General features: G+C 37.6%; 1 protein-coding gene across 1 annotated transcript in view; it reads left to right on the forward strand.

The window, feature by feature from the left end:
* LOC133835173 (nuclear hormone receptor FTZ-F1 beta) overlaps window positions 1-18720 on the forward strand; it is a 30911-nt gene extending 12191 nt beyond the window's left edge. Inside the window, 8 exon segments of the mRNA XM_062265080.1 lie at window positions 12917-13981; window positions 13983-14958; window positions 15770-16075; window positions 16146-16277; window positions 16279-16296; window positions 16655-16757; window positions 16827-16981; window positions 17578-18720. Coding sequence (XP_062121064.1) covers window positions 13089-13981; window positions 13983-14958; window positions 15770-16075; window positions 16146-16277; window positions 16279-16296; window positions 16655-16757; window positions 16827-16981; window positions 17578-17661 — 2667 coding nt within the window. The 5' untranslated portion in view covers window positions 12917-13088 and the 3' untranslated portion in view covers window positions 17662-18720.
* Window positions 18721-18973: the final 253 nt, after the last annotated feature.

The raw sequence follows: 18973 nt of genomic DNA on the forward strand, positions 1-18973 counted from the left end.
ACAGCGACAGCGACTGCGAAGAAGAGGAAACACAAGCAAAACTATGAAAAAAAGAAATGCGAGGAGGAGAGCACACAGAACAACAAGAATAAAAGTAACACGTCATCATGAATGCCCCTTCAACGGCCGCCTCAGTCGCAGTCGCAGTCGTAGTCGCAGTCGACGTCGCAGCAATGCCAAGAACAAGTTGTAAATGAGGCGGCTGGCAGAAGCAGGCAGGCACCAAGAACAAGCAAAGCAGAAGAAGAGGCACCAGCAAAAGCAACAGAAGACTGGCCAGAAGAAGAGGAAGAGGTCATTGGCGGCCATTGACTTTGTCTCGTTGATGACCTTGCCCCGAAAAATGGCGTAGCAAAGCAACCGACAACAACAGCAACAACAACAACAACAAAAGAGAAAAAACCAAATGAAGAAGAAGCTGAAAAAAAAAAACTAAAGAACGAAGCAGCTGAAAGTTGAGCACTCTGTGGAAATGCACTCGCAAAGACACGAAAACTCATGCAGACAACGAGAGAGTTAGAGTTGTAGCTGCAGAGAGTGCGAAAGGGAGCACCAGAGAGCTGATGGGGCGAAAGACAAAGATGAAACTTGAATGGTGAGAGAGGAACAGGGGGCCCGATTTGGAGGTGCGCGCGTGCAGCTGGTGACACTGCTGACTGCAGTTGTGCCCTTTTACGATGGATAAACTAAAACGGAACAAAGGACGTACACCAGCGAGCACAGCAGACGGACAGAGTGGGACAGATAGACAGACAGACTGAAAGTGGACTGTAAGTGTGTATGAGTTCGTTGGGCACAGGGCCAAGGCAAATGGAGCAATGACATTGGATGGGCAGCTCACTACATGTGTCTTTGTCTGCACGGTAAATGTAAATGCTCATGTATGCATGTGTGCGTGTAAATGTAAATGCACGCATTTCTGTTCTTGTTGTACACACGATGAATCAAGAAAGTGTTTTGCTATCATATCTTTATTCTTACTAATTTTCAATCTATAACACATTTAAAAAAATTATCTCAAAATAATAAATAATAGTAATAACGATGATTATAATAGAGTAATAAAATATTTTATTTGTAAAATTCGGTTTAAATAAAAATAAGAACTTTTTGTGACTAGTGGCAGAAGTATTAGGATAAAAATTAATAAAAATCTAAGGAAATTTTCTAATTTGGTACTAGCAATTACATAGAAATAAAAAGAATTACTTCTTTAAATTAAGGAATAATTTTTTTTTGGTCCCCAATTGCTTTTTTTTATATGCCATCTCAATTTAATTTAAATTGCAAGTATTAAGTCAAAACAACCTATTACTGCAATAAAAAACAAGGAGCAGAAATTCTTTAAGCTTTCTACTCTTTTTCGGCCATAGCAATATTTCTTGTTCACGCTTAATAGCATTTAACAAAAATAAATATAACAAAAAAAACTCGATTTCCGCCATTGTTGCAAGATATCTTTTGTGGCGCGAACAACAATTACGAAGCCAATTCATGTAATAAAAATGATAATAAAATAAAAATAAAAGCATTTTAAGTACTCGCATTGTCATAAAAATGAGGGCTTAAACCGCAAAAACGAGCCAAATAGCAAAAGGGTTAACACATTCACTGGCTTTGGCTTTCCCATGACGAGCTGCACTAACTTGGCCAACTGATTGACTGACTGACGGCTGAACAAATGGACGAGCGCGTTGTTGCACTCACCACGCATAAAGGAGGCAGCTTAAACAAAGTCATTAAGCGATAGACTGCCAAACAACAGTGACTGCAAGTGCCCAACGACGCATGCAAGGCAACGACAGCACACAGTGGGTGCAAAAAGTTATATGGCATGTAAAAATAAAGTCGCAGATTTATATACGATATATAAATTATGTGTTTACCATAATCTTGATAACACTTTGACGAAAAATAGAATCAATTTTTAAAAGTTTGAAAACTACTTAAGACTTATCTATAGTGAATATAAATTATAAAATATATAGAAAGAGAATTAAAATCTTATTTACTCAAACACTATTCAAATAGCTAAACTACTTAACTACTATTTTGAATCTTACATTTATGTGCTAGAAATTTACAAAAATATATTTAAGGTTATAGCAAATAAAAATTAGAAAGTCTTTCAAAATTACTTTATTGATAAGATGTCAACAATTTTCTTTTTAATATTATGTGAATGCAGAAGTTGCAAAAGTATTAAAAGTAATTTTGAATAAAAATTACAAAACATCTAAAAAATAGTAAAAATATGATGATGATGATTTGAATAACTAAATTACTTTAAAAGTGTTACTCATGAAACTATTTATAAAAAAAATGTGTGTGGAAGACTAAAAGAAAATAATATTTATCTGAAATTTGTAAAAATTCATAGAAGTGACTAAATAATTATATAGACGCTGTGTATCCAAAGCATAATCAAAGCCTTATACTTTCAGTGGCTTTAATTATTTTAATTACAATATTTGCTGAAATGAAATGAAAAGAACCAACCAAACGATCGTAGTTCTCATGCCACTTTTCAAGCTAATCTTCGGCCATTTGGCTGTGGTTTTGATTAGTGTGCTTTGTCTGAAATTAATTTCAGTTTTTAGCTGGGAGGCAGGCAGTAAGTCGATTGTTAAGTGGACGGTTTCCCAGTTGAGGCCGCCCACCATCGACGCACTGCAGCCGTTGACTTCTTTTTTCTAAGCTTTGGTTTTTTCTTGTTCTCTTGAAACTTGTTTCCTCAACGCTGGGTGGGCAGCAGCTTGCAGCTTGCAGCTTGCAACTTGCAACTTGCAGTTGCAGTTGCTGCTTTGGCTTCGACTTCGACTTTGGCTTCGGCTCTCTGTGTGGACTGTGTTGAGGCAGTTGCAGTTGCCGCTGGCTGTTTGGAGCTTTTGCGTGCGTTTAATTAATATCAAGTCAAGTTGGTATAGACACAAATACACACACACACATTCGCACACAGTTGCACATGTATTTATTTATGTACACAAGTTATAAAAAGGAAAAACGAATTACTCGCAAGTTGTTTTGGGACAAGGTTGTTGGCGTATCGCGTTCTGCTCTGAGTTTCTTGTTGTCGATGTCTTTGCTGCTGCTGCTGTTGTTGTTGCTGTTTGTTGGTTGCTGGTTGCTGCATTTGGCTTAAGTGCAACTTTTAATGCAGCGTAGCGAGTGCGTGCTGGCATTCTTGATACCTCGTACCACTTGCGACTACAACTGCAACTGCAACTGTTAAGCAGCGAGTTAGTGAAACTGTTTGGCAGGTTGCACACTAAATTGTGTAATCGATAAACTGGAACGTTGTGTCATTGAAGCAGCCACACACATCAAATTCGCGGCAACAAATGCAAGCAACAAGCCTCCATATCATAGACATTTTAATTGATATTCACAAGAGCTCTTCGAAATTAAACTTGGAATGTTGTTACAACACAAAACATAATATTTGCGAATAATGTTGGAAATATCTGAAATTTAAATAAATAATGATTACAAATAATTAAAAAGAATTCCCAAATCGCACTATGAAGACAAAACAAATTAAAAGAAATTCAATAAATGGCTTGGCTAATTTAAAATTAAGAACAAATAAGTTATTACTATGGTTATTGATATTAAAACTAATGCATAGAGATGATTAAAAATAAATAAACAAATCTGATGATGTTTAAAATATCAAAACTAACTGAGAGGAAAACAATTAAATTTAATTAAATTGTTGTTAATACAATACTTTCAAAAATTACTGTGCTGTAGTTATTAAACATAAAAAGAATACGCTTTAAAACAACCAATCAAATCGAAAACCGAAAAGATAAATTATAATAAATAGCTTTCTTGATAAATAAAAATAATTAATAAGTGCATAAATTTCATTTTAAAATTACTGCACACAATTTATAAATAAGTAAAACAAGTTCCATAAAATTAAATAAAAAAGCTGAAGAAGTCCGAACTTTTCATAGAAATAATGAGATATTGATATAAAGAAAGTCAGCAATTATCGATAGTGAAATAAAAAGGGAGAATTTCACTGCAAAAGTGATAATGAATGAATGACAAGATAATAAATTACGCAGAACATATAATAATGTATAATTAGAAATGTTTTTATTTTTAGAATAATTGAGTGATAACTACAAAATTATCAAAAACAACTTTAAGACATTCAATAGAAGTTTGAATAAACTAAATATAAATATAAAATCAAATATTTCCATGTTCAAAACTTCCATAAAACGTCTTCAGTCTAAAATCGAATGATCTAGCAAAGTAATTAAATTAAGATTTCTAGTCTTTTGGTTTAATTATATTAATCTTCGCTGAGGAGAAACGCCAATTGATTGATGTTTTTATCGGCCGTTAGAAGTTTTATCTTTTATCTTTGAATATTTATACGAATTTGGCGATTTTCTCTTTTTACCACAAATTAGCTTTGCTTTAAAATTCAGCATATACAATAAAAACTAAACCTGTATCTTGGCTCATTTAAATATTAAACGTAAATATTTGATAAAGAATTTTGGAAATTTTGAAGGAAATCAAATGAATTCGAAGTCGAATTCGAATTCGAAGGCACAGTAATCAAAATATTGAATGCAATAATTTATACATTTATTGTGTGTGTATGCGTTTCTTTAAACGATATAATTAATTTAATTAAAATTGAAACAAGTTTATTTTGGACAACAAAAGAACAAAACTTTAAACTGACTGTCGGGGGGAAAATGGAAGAGGAGTCGGGGAGACGGGGAGAAACGGCAACCGGGTCTTGTGTTGTGTGTTTTTGTTGTTATATAAAGCGCGAACGCACGATGTGGTTTTATTTATTTATAAAGAACATTCGGACGACCTTGAGCCGAAGACTTGTCAACAACAACAGCGACTGTCGCAGTGACGTGAGTGAGTGAAGTGAGCGTCGAGTTAAAGTTGAAATAAATTATAAATAAAATCGCCGTAGAGCTCTGAAACTGTGGTGGACGGTGGGGAATGGAGTGCTCAACAACTGATAGCGAGCTTCAGTCTGCGACTCTCGACACGACTCGGTTATCTTTTGTTGATATTGATAGCGTCGTTTTGCTCTAAGAGGTGGGAAGGAAGGGTGAAGGAAATGCCGGGAGGGGGGAGGGGGGCAAAACTTGATAAAGAAAGCCAATGCCATTAACAATTTAGTCGAGAAAGCTATCTAGCTATCTTCACTGATTCCACAGGTTCTACTGTTTTGAGGCACTTTTTTGAGGGAGTGCCAAGTGTCGAGTGCAACTCTTCATCAACTCATAAAAAATGCAAAACGACGCAAGAGCGTAACATTTCCTGTTTTTCTGTCTTACGGTAAATTGTAATTGTTATGCAGACGCGGCTGGCAGAACTCTTTGCAACTCTGCAACAACATTGCAACGCCCCGAAAAAAAAAATGCGGGTTCTTAAAGACCCCAACTATCCGCACTTTTCTTAGGCCTCGCAGCAATTGTGACGCGCCTCTGCTGAGGCTTTAATTTGCACCACGATTCGCAACGTTGACAACGTTTTGCCGCATGAACTTTGTGGCAAGAGTTGTCCAAGTCTGAGGCACAAACTGCGAGAAATTCTACCGTAATTTCTGGTTATAAATAACTATTGATCATTAACAGTTTTCCAGTCGAAAGCATTTTAATACGGAGTAAAGAAAAACGAAGTGTACCAAAAACTGGAAATTCTAATTTATGGCAAACACTTTACAATTTAACGATAAGCTAATTTTTATAAAACTAGGTAAATCGTTTACAGACTTGCAACTATTCTTAATTAGTTTACCTGCAAAATAAATTCAGAAAGATGGTGATACCAACAAAATGAGGATTTAAACTATGATTGTGCAAAAATATTGAATTCCAGTCTTGGCAAAACATAAAAAAGGGTAATTTTTAAAAATAAATAGAAAATATTCCATCTATTTTATTATAAATAAATGCTTAAAACTTTTCCATAATAATTTTATAAATCATTACCCTAAGAGCAAGACTATTACAAAATATAAAAGGCCATTTTTTGTATATTTGAGTGTTATAATATTTACATAATTGCAATTTTAAGATTTTTCTACATACTTTTTCTTCAAACAATCGAATCATATAAATACATGGTTTTTTGTAAACACGCTCATCAAGTTCTTTTTATATTGTTCCAATAAAAAAATCTTTTTCATCTTTATTATTATCATCGAAGTTGTTGCGTATAATTTAAAGAAAAAAAAAGAAGAAAAAAACATTCAAATGTATCAACTTAGTATTTTTTCTCAGTGCAGTTCTTACATTCGTACCGGTTTTTCTTGAGCTATTGCAAATCGTGGCCATAGCACTATCCATGTCGATAGTGTCGACTAGACGACGACGCACCTGTTGAAAATCAAGTTCTGCAGACGTCGCGTCGATTCGCATAGAAGTGCTTGGCTAACACACACACACACACATACACACGCAGACATAGTTGAATTTCTATAGCAAATGCTTTTGCAAATGGCAATAGGAAATTCTATGGACGACCACGCAGTATTCAATCGGACAAAACTGAACTCTTGGCTCAAGTCAAAGCGAGTCGAGTTGAGTCTTGAGTATGGGGATATTATATGGCCATGTTTCGCTTTGGCTTGTCTAACCTGTTGGCTTTAACTTACGTACATATATTTCGTGTGTGTATGTGTGTGTGAGTGTGCTGTTTGTCTTTTGCCTTTTTTGCAATTTGTTTGCCATTTTCCATAGACAACTTCTGTTGCACATTATGCTAATGACGTGCTAGCCTGCAATGCTTGCGATTCGTAAAAACTGAAACAAAAACAGAAACACTTCATGGCATAGCACAGCTGCATGCTCCGATGATTAATCAAAAGCCAACACACACACTCACACACACACACAGTGAAAAATGTGGCCCGTTGCCAGGCAATGTAATTGCAATTTGCAATTGTTGCATGGCTCTTGGGTCTGGTCCGGACCCGAGAGTCGTTCGGGTTCGGGCTTTTGGCCTAAGCCTGTGCCTTTTGTTTGCCATTGGCGAAAGGTGTTGGAGGTATGCAACCGTATGTGTGTCTATGTGTGTGTGTGTGTGTATCCATGGGGGGGTCTGCGATGTGTTAAAATACTAGACAACCACATTGCAATGCCACTCGCAATTGCACTTTTTGGCCAAAAGTTATGTAAGCTTCTGCCTCTGCCTCTGTCTCTGTCATGGATTATGATGCCACCTGACAGCCGGCAATTGCTATTGCCTGGCTATCACATTGTATAATAATCCTTTTGATGTTTGAGCCTCCTTCTAATTGACATGTCAACGCAGATTGATGCCAGGCATTTGCAATTCCACTCTCAAAAGGTTGTCCGGCAAAGAGATTAACATAGAGCTCAAGCTGCAAAAACAAAATCATCTTTTGATTTCTTTACACTCATAGAGGGTGTCATAATTTTTATTAGAGTGCTTTTAGACTGATTTTAGTTTGAATTTTAAATGTATCTATGAACTTTAAAGCTGTTCTTGTGATATTTACCTGGGAACTGTTTATTTGTCCAAGTAGGAATAGAAACAAAACGGCAAACAACGGATAAATTACTTTAGTATTTATGCTAGGATCTTTTGTTTATTTTTATTCTATAATCTATTAAACGCTGTTTAAGCATAAAGGCATAAAATCTTATTTTCAAATGATCTTAGTTGTCGAATAAAGTTATTTAAAAAAGGATTACCCTGTTTTCTATAATTCTATTCTTTATTTGTAGAATCAGTCTGTGACAAGTGAAATAGCTAAATAACTAATGACTTGGTTCCTTAGTTAATGTAAAGAATTCAGAAATCGAGCCAGTAGAAGAATGAAAAACCATAGTTTAGATCGTATACTAAGCTAAAACCAAGTTTATATATTGTTTTCTATTACGTTGTCGAACAAATTCCCCTCAACGTCCATTAGATGATAACATTATCAACTTCCCTCGCCACCCATTATGTGTCATACCAGCATAAACAGCACTCTCTTCCTCGCATTCTACGCGTTTGCTCGCCCATTGTTTCAACCCTAAACAATTGCGCTATTTACTTTTGGGGAGCAGTACGAAAAATACGAAAAAGGGTCGCTTTCCCCAATTAGAACACCCTCTCCTACACCCTGGTCTCGAATCAGGAACCCCCTAAAATCGCTTTACGCTTTCATGTTACGCATAATTGAAACCAACTTCCCATTCAGTGGGCACAGCTCCAGTGTAGAACCCAAGCCCAAGAATCCTCCAATAAACCTGAAAACAACGAAAAAAACAAGTAAGAAAGTTACAGTCGAGTGTGCTCGACTATGAGATACCCGCTACCTATTTTAAATAAAAGCAAAATATTGCGGTATTTTTTCAAAATATACCAAATATGCTAAAAAAAAAAATATACCAAATCGTATTTTTGTTATACCGGTATAGTACCACATTCAAAATATACCATAGACGGCATAATATACCAGATTTTCGGACAAAGCAACTTAAGCCCCTAGTAAGTATGCGTTTAAGCCCATGCAAAAGTATTTCTTTAATAACTTCTACAATTTTTATCTGATCGCTACCAAATTTTCAGGAATCACAATTACTATAAATATTATTGTACATACCAAAATTCGCAGCTCTAGCTCTACGCTTGTTTTTTTTATTTTATTGATTTGCAGTGGCGGAAGTGGGCGTGGCAAAAATTTGAAACAAACTTGATCTGCGTGCAAACATAACAAATGCTGTCGAAAAAAAAGTATAGCTTTATCTTTTATAGTCTCTGAGATCTATGTATTCATACGGACGGACGGACAGACACACAGACGGACAGACACACAGACGGACATGGCTAGATCGTCTCGGCTGTTGACGCTGATCAAGAATATATATACTTTGTAGGGTCGGAGATGTCTCCTTCTACCTGTTACATTCCTGCCGGCACAAAGTTATAATACCCTTCTACCCTATGGATAGCGGGTATAAAAAGAAGGAGAATAAGTTGAATGAGCAACCACCACCAACAAAGTTTGCAGCTCCAACCCCCTAAGAACAGGGCGAAAAGCTGTGGGCTTTTTGGCCCACAAAGCATGTCAATGTCATGAATATTATTGACATGGATTTACCACAAAAAGAAAGGAAGAACGAACGACAAACAGAACGACAAAAAAAAAACGCAACGAAGAAGGGAAACGACACGACAACGTCGCCATTTTGTTAGGCTACGACATTTCCGGAGGGGGCAAAGCTCCGAACGCTGAAATGTGAAGGTCAACCCCTTTTTTCTTTTTTTTTGCTGTCTGGGTGTCAGGAGTTGTTGTTGTTGTTGCACAGTTGGAAGTTGAACGCTGCCAGTTGCAAGTTGGCGCTGTTTCTCTTGGCCTGTCAAAGTCAAAAGCATTTTGTGATGATAAAAATCGATAAACGGCAGACAAGACAAGGCACCCGCAGCCTGTAGCTCAGGGGCAAACGTCAATCGTGGAGCGTAGACCAACCCGATTCTCGGTCAAAAGCAGTAGCTCCACTTCATTTCCCCCCCCCCATCCATAATACATATCTACACATTCAAGCTGACTTTGGTATGCCATTTTGGCTTACAGTTTCATTCCAGGGGCTTGTCAAATTGTAAAAAAAAAAAAAAAAAAATGATTAAAAGTGAACAAGAACTCTTGGTATGCAGTTTTATGATCGGTTTGAGAACTACTATCAGCTTTGTTGCTGTCTAATTGCTATGCATTTTCAGTGTTGGATAATGACACGTATTTAATAAGCGTCATTAGATCATAGACTGAAAATATTCGACTGCAGCAGTTTGAAAGGTAGACGGAGACTGCCCCTTGGGGGCGTTTAACTGTATGAGGTGTGGAGCATAAAATTTGACCTCTATGCACATGTAATTGAATTGCTGGAATTTGGATTTAAAGATTACGGTAGAATGTGCTCAAAATGATGTAGAAATACTCGATCTTAAACTGAATATAAATATAAAATTTTGTATAATATTGTTTTAAATGTTTGTTGAAGAAAAATTTACAATTAAAACTCAAAGTGTGAAAACTTAAAAGTGAAACAGAAAAATTTCAATTGAATTCGAATTTCTACGGGTTTGATGACCATTATTAATGTTGCTCATAAGTATAGAAATTTTAGTGAGTTGAATTTGAATTGAAGGGTAAATATAATATAATACTGCGCTAAAAATAATAAAAGGTCAAAAATATTTTTTGTCGCTTACATACATTTTTCTTTATTATTGAAAGTTTATAAAGAAGATAGAACGAGAATTCTATTGTATTTCATAATATTACAAATTTCTGTTCCCCCATCAGATGTTTACCATTGATATCTTTGTACATAAGCATAGGAATATCTCATATCTATCAATATGTACCTAATATGATTAATACATTATTAAATTCACCTCGTTGTGAATTCATATTCAGTCGCAAAGATCAACAAACCGTTAAGCAAAACACTTCCGCCTAATCGATGGCCTCTTCCCATAACAAGGTACAGTTCTATCAGAGAGCATGGACATACATACATACATGGAGACGTATAAACAACAACAAACCATCATCTCTCTGCTTGGCTGCATTTGTCAGCTCCACAGTATATTCATTCCTATACGAAATACTTACACACGAGCGTACGAGTATTTTTCCCTAAAAACTACATAAGAACATATGGACTATTGCTGTTGACCAGTTCAAGCAATGCTCCCTTCGCTCTCTCTCTCTCTCTCTCTCTCACTATCTGGTTGTGAGAAGCTCTCTCTGCTTGGTCAGCCCGCTCTCTGTGACCTCTCGTCACCCACACAACTTTACACAATGGAAATTATTCTTGATTGCCTTCGCTGCTGCAGCGCGCTGTCGCGCAACTCACGAAGCAAATGCGATGCGACGCTTCGCTCTTGATATCAAACTTTTTGTTTATTTTCTTTTGTGCTGCTTACGGACGCACATACACACATATGTGCACATGTATGTGTGTATGAGCGGACAACACACCCCCGTCTGCTTTTGCTGCCTATGAATTATACGTATTTTTTTTGTTCTTTCTTTCGTCGCTTTTGCTTTGCGCTCTCACTGCTCGCGCATGTGTTGCGTCTTTTGTGTGAGTGCTGAGAGTGTGTGCGAGTGCGAGCAGTACGGCTGCCCTGCTTCGTTTTTGCTGCTTTCGTCGCCGACGACGTCGTTGCTGCGTCTTCTTCGTGGCTGCTTCGTTGTCTCGCGTTGTTGTTGTATGCAAGGTCGTTTGCGTACAAATTTCAACATTATTTGAAGGTCGTCCTTTGCCCATTCTGCGTTCGCGTACGCTCTCTCGCTCTTGCTTGTGCGCTCGCGCTCTCTTTTAATTTAGTTGCCGGTTGGCGTCTTAGCCGCTGCTGTGCTGCTACTATGTACTGATGCGCCCGGGTTGTTGTACCGGCTAAACTGAAGATGATTAGAGTGAGAGAGTGCGAGAGAGAGGAAGCGACAATTTATTGCAATTGCACTTCGCAAGCAGCTTGCCAAAAAGTGAAACGCATTTTGTAATTCGTTTGCCTTCTCCCTCCCCCACGACTAACTATAATCAGCCACTGCCAATGCCCTTTGTGACGCTTGACGCGCCCTTCTCCAATAACGCGTTTTGGGTTAATGTACCTTAAATTTTATTATAATATTCCACATTGGCTTTTGCGCTTCTTTCGTTCTTTCTCATGCGCTCGGGTCGTTGACATTTTTCGTTGCTCGCGCTATTGTTGTATTGTTGTTTTAAGCTATTGTTCGTCGTGTGCTTCGCTTGCTGATAACAAGAAGTATTCGACGTCGACGTTTCTCTCGCTGGACAGTGTAATGGCTGCCAAAGTATGTGTGTGTGTGTGTGCATGTGTGCATGTGTGTCTGTGTGTGTGTGTAGGACACATGTTGGCACTCAATTAGCATAACTCGCCTCGTCTTTGTCGTGCTGAGGCCAAGGTCGTTGGCTTTGGTGAATATTGTAGGGGGCGACTTTGGGGAGGGGCAGCTGTTTAATATCTTATTAAATTATTGTTGCCAGGGGTAGCATTTTAACTGTTAAGTGTTTGCTTTATAAATTCGCACGCTGCGCGAATTGCGATTTTATTAATTTGTTTATTATGTACAAATGAGAATAATAGGAACATAAATTTATTAAGTTTAAAAGAGTTTTACATGTGAACAAATTCGACATCGAGTTGCTACTTTTTTGTATAAAGCCACAATAATACAACCTTTCCAAAAATGTATTAGAGTCTATTATAATGAAATATACTTTCATATGTACATATATGTATATACTTAGTAAGAGATTTTAGCGTACCAATAAAATATTTTCATTCATGGTTTGAAGGCTATTGTGACTCAACAAGATTTATTTTAGAGACTAAGAGCTAAAGGTTTCAATTTAAATAAACTTAGTATGCTTAATGTGGAAAAGTCTGTGTTTAACGTAAAATACATTTTAAAGTTTTAAAAAAAAGTTAAAAGTTTGCACTAAGTTGGAATAAAGCAGGAGGTACATCTTCAAGAAATTATTTTCTTTAGAATAAAAATAATAAACACAAGGGTCTATGATAACCATTTATTTTTCTTTTTTAAAGAAAAATATTTATATAGGAAAATATGGTTATTTGGAAGATTAAAGAAGGGAGGAAAAAAATTTATATAATTCAGATTTAAATATAAATGGAAACTATTAATGACTGGATAAGATTGTAGCTGTAGAATTAATATAATATTACATAAATATTTAAAACAAAATTAATGTTTTTAAACATTTAAAAAATATAAAAATATTGTATCTTTATTAAATACTATAAAGGAAATTATAGTGAAGTTTTCCTATAAGTACATTAAAAATTTCAAAAGTAATCAGTGGTAATAACAAACAATACTGATCGAAATGTATCTTCTGTTATTCACTTGCAGATTTACAACACAAAATGGAACTGCATCAACGACATCTCTCCAACTTTTACAAATTGCACAAATAAATGTTAGACGAAATTGCAATAACTTGAGAAGACATTGCATTGTGATTGCAATCGATTAATCCGATAGCGCGAGCGAGATTAATCACAAAGACAGACACAAAAGCAAGATGCCCAACATGTCAAGCATCAAGACGGAGCAAAGTGTGTCGCCAGGTGCCAGCGGAGGCAGTTATCAACTGCCCGTGAACATGTCCTCCACGTCATCCTCTTCCACCCGCCACAATGTCTCGGTGACGAACATCAAGTGCGAGCTGGACGAGCTGCCGACACCGAATGGCAATCTGGTGCCCGTTATAGCCAACTACAATAATCACAACAATGCCAGCATCAATCACAGCATCAACAATCACAATCATGGCGGCAGTCTGCGCATTCCGCTCGGCCTGCAGTCGACCAAGGAGGATGAATCCGACTCCGAGCCGGAGCTGGCGAACATTGAGAATCTGCAAAAGGTGCGACGTCGGGCAGCCGACAAAAATGGTCCGCGACCCATGTCCTGGGAGGGAGAGCTCAGTGAACCGGAGACGGGTGCCGACGAGGAGCTGATGGAAACGGAAACGGTCATCAAAAGCGAATCGAGTGGCGGCCAAGTTGCAGCGATGATGCAGCCCATTAAAACGGAGTTGGAGCACATAGCTGGCGAGCTGCAGTTGCAGCAGCAACATCAACTGCAGCAGGAGCAACATCATCTGCATCATCACCAGCAACATCATCTGCTGCAGCATCAACAGCAGCAACATCATCAACAGCATCTGCAGCCCATCAAGCAAAACTTTGGCCAACAGCAGCCCAACAAATTGAAGCTGGCGCCCACGCAAAGCGATCCCATCAATCTGAAGTACGAGCCAACGACATCATCCTCGACATCGTCGCTCTGCGATCGCAGCAAGTCCAGCAGCGGCGGCCATTTGCCGCTGCTGCCCGCCAATCCCAGTCCAGACTCTGCCATACATTCCGTCTACACGCACAGCAGCCCATCGCAGTCGCCTCTGACGTCGCGCCACGCCCCCCTACACGCCCTCGCTGAGTCGCAACAACAGCGACGCCTCACACAGCAGCTGCTACAGCTACAGCTCCGAGTTCAGTCCCACCCATTCACCCATCCAGGCGCGTCATGCGCCACCCGGAGGCGCCTCGCTGCTGCCCGCCGCCGCCGCTGCCAGCAGTTATGCCAATGGAGGAGGCGGAGGCGGAGGTGCTGCACTGCATCATCATAGCGTGCTGTATCGTCCGCTCAACGTGGAGCCAACGAACGCAGGCAACTCAGCGGAAGCGCAAAATCTCAGCATGGATGCCACACTGGACGCCACGGCTGCGTTGCCTGCCTCGCCGGCGGGCATCTCACGGCAGCAGCTGATCAATTCGCCGTGTCCGATATGCGGCGATAAGATCAGCGGCTTCCACTACGGCATCTTCTCCTGCGAGTCATGCAAGGGCTTCTTCAAGCGCACCGTTCAGAATCGCAAGAACTACGTGTGTGTGCGTGGCGGTCCCTGCCAGGTGAGCATCTCGACGCGAAAAAAGTGTCCCGCCTGTCGGTTCGAGAAGTGCCTGCAGAAGGGCATGAAGCTGGAGGCCATACGCGAGGATCGCACCCGTGGCGGTCGCTCCACCTATCAATGCTCCTACACGTTGCCCAACTCGATGCTTAGTCCGCTGCTCAGTCCAGATCAAGCAGCTGCCGCTGCCGCAGCGGCCGCCGTTGTCAACCAGCAACAGCAGCAACATCAACAGCAGCAGCAACATCACCAGCGTTTGCATCAGCAACAGCAGCAGCAGCAGACGGCTCAGCAGCAACACGGACCACTCAATGGGTTTGGCGGTGGTGCAGGAGGCGGTGGCTGCAGCGGTGGCAGCAGCGTTGGCTCCAACTCCCTCCCCGCCAGCCCCAGCCTGGGCACTTCCATCAAGACGGAGCAAACGGAGCCGCTGAATCATCATGCGACGCGAGCCTCAAGCATTCCATCCCTCTTGCAGGTAAGATAGCAAAACGATTCCTACAAGGTGGGCGAAATAAACATGGGAAGCCAGTTCATAATCCATTATTAAGGCAGGAATTTCTTTTATAATACAATCATTGAAATGCTAGAGAGGTGTTGGATTGCCTGAATTGTCCTTAATGAATGTTAGCTTTACATATGAACAAAACTATATTTTAAGCAACAAAAAGTAATTTGTTAAGTTAGATCCACATGAATTCATATCTAATAGATTGGTAATATCAGAAAAATTTTGTTTTTTGTTGCAACTATGAATTATTTATAAATTGATAGTAATAATTCGGTTCGAGGGTTAAGATAAATTACAATTTCAATTTTACATTTACATTTTGTTTACTTTCTTTTCAATTAACAAACATTATTTTTTTACAATTTTTGTTTGTTTTTGAAGACTCAATATCTTGCAATAATAGGTCAACGGACGTACCAAATTACCTAATTAAAATAAACTTAATAACAAATAAATAAGTTGAAGTTTGAAGCTTTAATTCCATATTGTATTGCCAACTTTTATTAACGATTTTTATTTTATAATCTCTAAAAATAAGTATTTCCTAATGTCGTTTAGTTGAGGTTAACTTACTTGAGGCCAATTTACATTTATGATAGTTAAATGCTGCGTATTATTCTAGGGTTCAAATTTCTAACAATACACATATCTTTAATTTAGTTGATATTTGTGCCCTTAGATATCAAATAACTCTTTATTATTCAAAATATATTAAAATGTTTCCCTACTCACTTTTTCATATTACCAATCATAACTTATTGCTAATCATACCTTTCAGGAAATTATGGATGTTGAACATCTCTGGCAATACACCGATGCTGAGTTGGCACGCATCAATCAGCCGCTGTCTTCGTTCGCATCTGGCGGATCTTCGTCGAGCTCTGGCGGCGGATCGGGCACAGGCGGACATCACACTGCCAATGCACAACAGATGACCAATCCACTGCTGGCCAGTGCTGGTCTCTCATCCAATGGCGAGAACGCCAATCCCGATCTGATCGCCCATCTCTGCAATGTCGCTGATCATCGGCTCTACAAGATTGTCAAATGGTGCAAGAGTCTGCCGCTCTTCAAGAACATCTCGGTGCGTAATCAATCAATCGATCAATCAATCATTGAGTTCATCTTAATTAATTGACATCTCTTTTGTGTAGATTGACGATCAGATCTGCCTGCTAATCAATTCGTGGTGCGAGCTTCTGCTCTTCTCCTGCTGCTTTCGGTCCATTGATACGCCCGGCGAGATCAAGATGTCACAGGGCAGAAAGATTACGCTGGCCCAGGCAAAAAACCAATGGCTTACAGGTGAGTCGAAGAACAATGTGGATAAAACTGTGTCAATAATGAATTGGATTAATAACTCGGCAAAATACGTTTTAAGTTTATTTAATAATGATACCTGTGAAAAAAGTTTTTTGCTTTGGTTTAGTTAATTTGCTCAAAATGCATCCATAAATTCATATATTATTCACTTTCTGTAAAGAATTATTTTTTCACAAAATCATTTATACCCTCTGTTTATTTGATTTATCAATAACCTTATAAAATGTATAAATAGTTCTGTACTTCATAACTTTTTAACTAGAACTAGAACTAGAACTTAATCCATCGGATTTTATATTTATATATCTTTAATTCTTGGTATTCAAATCTTGTTTTCCAGGCTTGCATTGAGCGCATGTTGAATCTGACGGATCATTTGCGACGTCTACGCGTTGATCGCTATGAATATGTTGCCATGAAGGTAATCGTGCTGCTGCAGTCCGGTAAGTATAGAAATTACTTTATTCTTCACATTTAAAACATATCTAATTAATGTTATCAATATCTCACAGATACCACGGAGCTGCATGAGGCGGTCAAGGTGCGCGAGTGCCAGGAGAAGGCGCTTCAAGGACTGCAGGCATATACGCTGGCCCATTATCCCGATACGCCGTCCAAATTTGGAGAGCTATTGCTGCGCATTCCCGATCTACAGCGCACATGTCAGGTGAGTGTAAAGCCTAAAGTATCTTAGAGATACACAGACGAAGATAGTTTCAATGTGAATGACAATAAAGAGCTAAATAATAAAAGTAAATTGTTCGTTGAAATAAATCAATAAATTATATAGTTGTTTTGATATTTACTGGTTAAATTTATTATAATATAAAAAAAAAGAAATTAAATTTACTAATTTAATTTACTTATAAAGTAATATTCATTAGTCTTAGTAAAAATTCACTTAAGAGACTATATTCCGAATAACTTACTTGTACTAAACTTATATGAATCGTTCTTTACGTTTAAAGTTATCAATTCAAAAATATTTTTGCTTATTTAACTCCCAAGAAATAATAAATTACTCGTTTTTTACATATGTATGTACGTTCTGAATATAAATCATTTAAATTTAGCAGTAATATGATATTAAAGTATTATCAATAATAATAATAAACCTTTCGGTAATGTTTCTCGAGTAAATATTGCAATTGCCTTCAATAGTTGGCTTCCTCTTTGAGCCAGAGCCAGAGCAACATCTTCTGTCTTCAAAACTTATTTTAAACGATATCAGATTTACTAATACGTGTATTTTCCCTTTCATAGTTGGGCAAGGAGATGCTGACGATCAAGACCCGCGATGGTGCCGATTTCAACTTGTTGATGGAACTGCTGCGGGGAGAACATTGACAAATGGAAGGCAATCGTCGCCGTGCCAGGGGCTAAGGCGTACAAGTTTTATATGCTTAGTATTAGTATATCTATGCCTAGGTTTAAGTACTCGATGTGTAAGCTCTGAAAACATGTGCCTAAAAAATGGACCCACGTCCGCAGAAACAGCAGCAACAACTTCAACAACAAACAAGAACAATTGCCAACAGCAGCAGCAACGAAACTCGAGAACAAAACTGATAGCACTTAAAAAAACGAAGATGGAGAATTTTTTTGAAAGCGCAAAAATTGCCAAATTTATACAAAAACCTAAAACGTAATACATCAATTGAAATGTATGTTCAATATGCTGTGAGAGCATTTTGTAGTTGTTGCTGTTGTTATGCGGCTCGAGGAGTTTGTTTAAATTATATAAAGTTTTTGCTATGTATACATATACAGTATATACATTTATAGGGTATACATATATGTATATGTATATAGTAACTAAAGCACACATGGAAAATGAAAAGACTAAGAAATTTATTTAACTTTAATAATATAAATTACAAATTGCAAAATCAAATTCTTATTTTTAGTTCAAACAAAAACATAAAAAAGGAGGAAGTGAAAATGAGCAGATTATGTTTTTTATATGCATATATACACACCTAGGATATATGAATAATATCAAACAAAACCTTTAAAAATATATTTTAATGAAATGCCAAAACCGAAATTGGTTTAAATGAGAGCTGCTAGAATTTTCGAACTAATCATATAGTATATATGTATATGTATGTATATCATATGAGAAATCCATTTTTAAATGTTGTAGCATTTAGTTATAGTGCAATTTCACATATGTCTACTTATCCGATAGATACGTACTGCGTGTGTATATATCTGCAAATTATACAAGTAAAACAAGAAACAAGAAAAGACCACTCGATTGAATTTGTGCCGCCTCTTAGTGGCGTGGGCGTGGCTACAACCTATTCCAGTGATGCTATTTGTTGCATATAAAACCATTAACAAATACAAACTACATAAATCAAATTTATTCTTTTGTCATTACACATTAAAAAAATAATAAAATCATCAATCAATCAAACAACAACAAGAACAGATCGATCAGACCGCATATGTAACTGTATTCGTATTCGTATTTGAATTGTATTTTTTAATTAATGTTATGCATATATATATTTATGTATATATATACATATATATATGGTAATTAAATAATAGATATATATTTTGTTTTATTGTAATTTTACTTAATAGCTGAAGCAAATCCTGTAACAGGATTTAAAACATTTAAATTACATACATTTATATTTTTTGTCAA

The sequence above is a fragment of the Drosophila sulfurigaster genome, chromosome 2L (genome assembly GCF_023558435.1).
Source record: "Drosophila sulfurigaster albostrigata strain 15112-1811.04 chromosome 2L, ASM2355843v2, whole genome shotgun sequence".
NCBI classification, from domain to species: Eukaryota; Metazoa; Arthropoda; class Insecta; order Diptera; family Drosophilidae; genus Drosophila; species Drosophila sulfurigaster.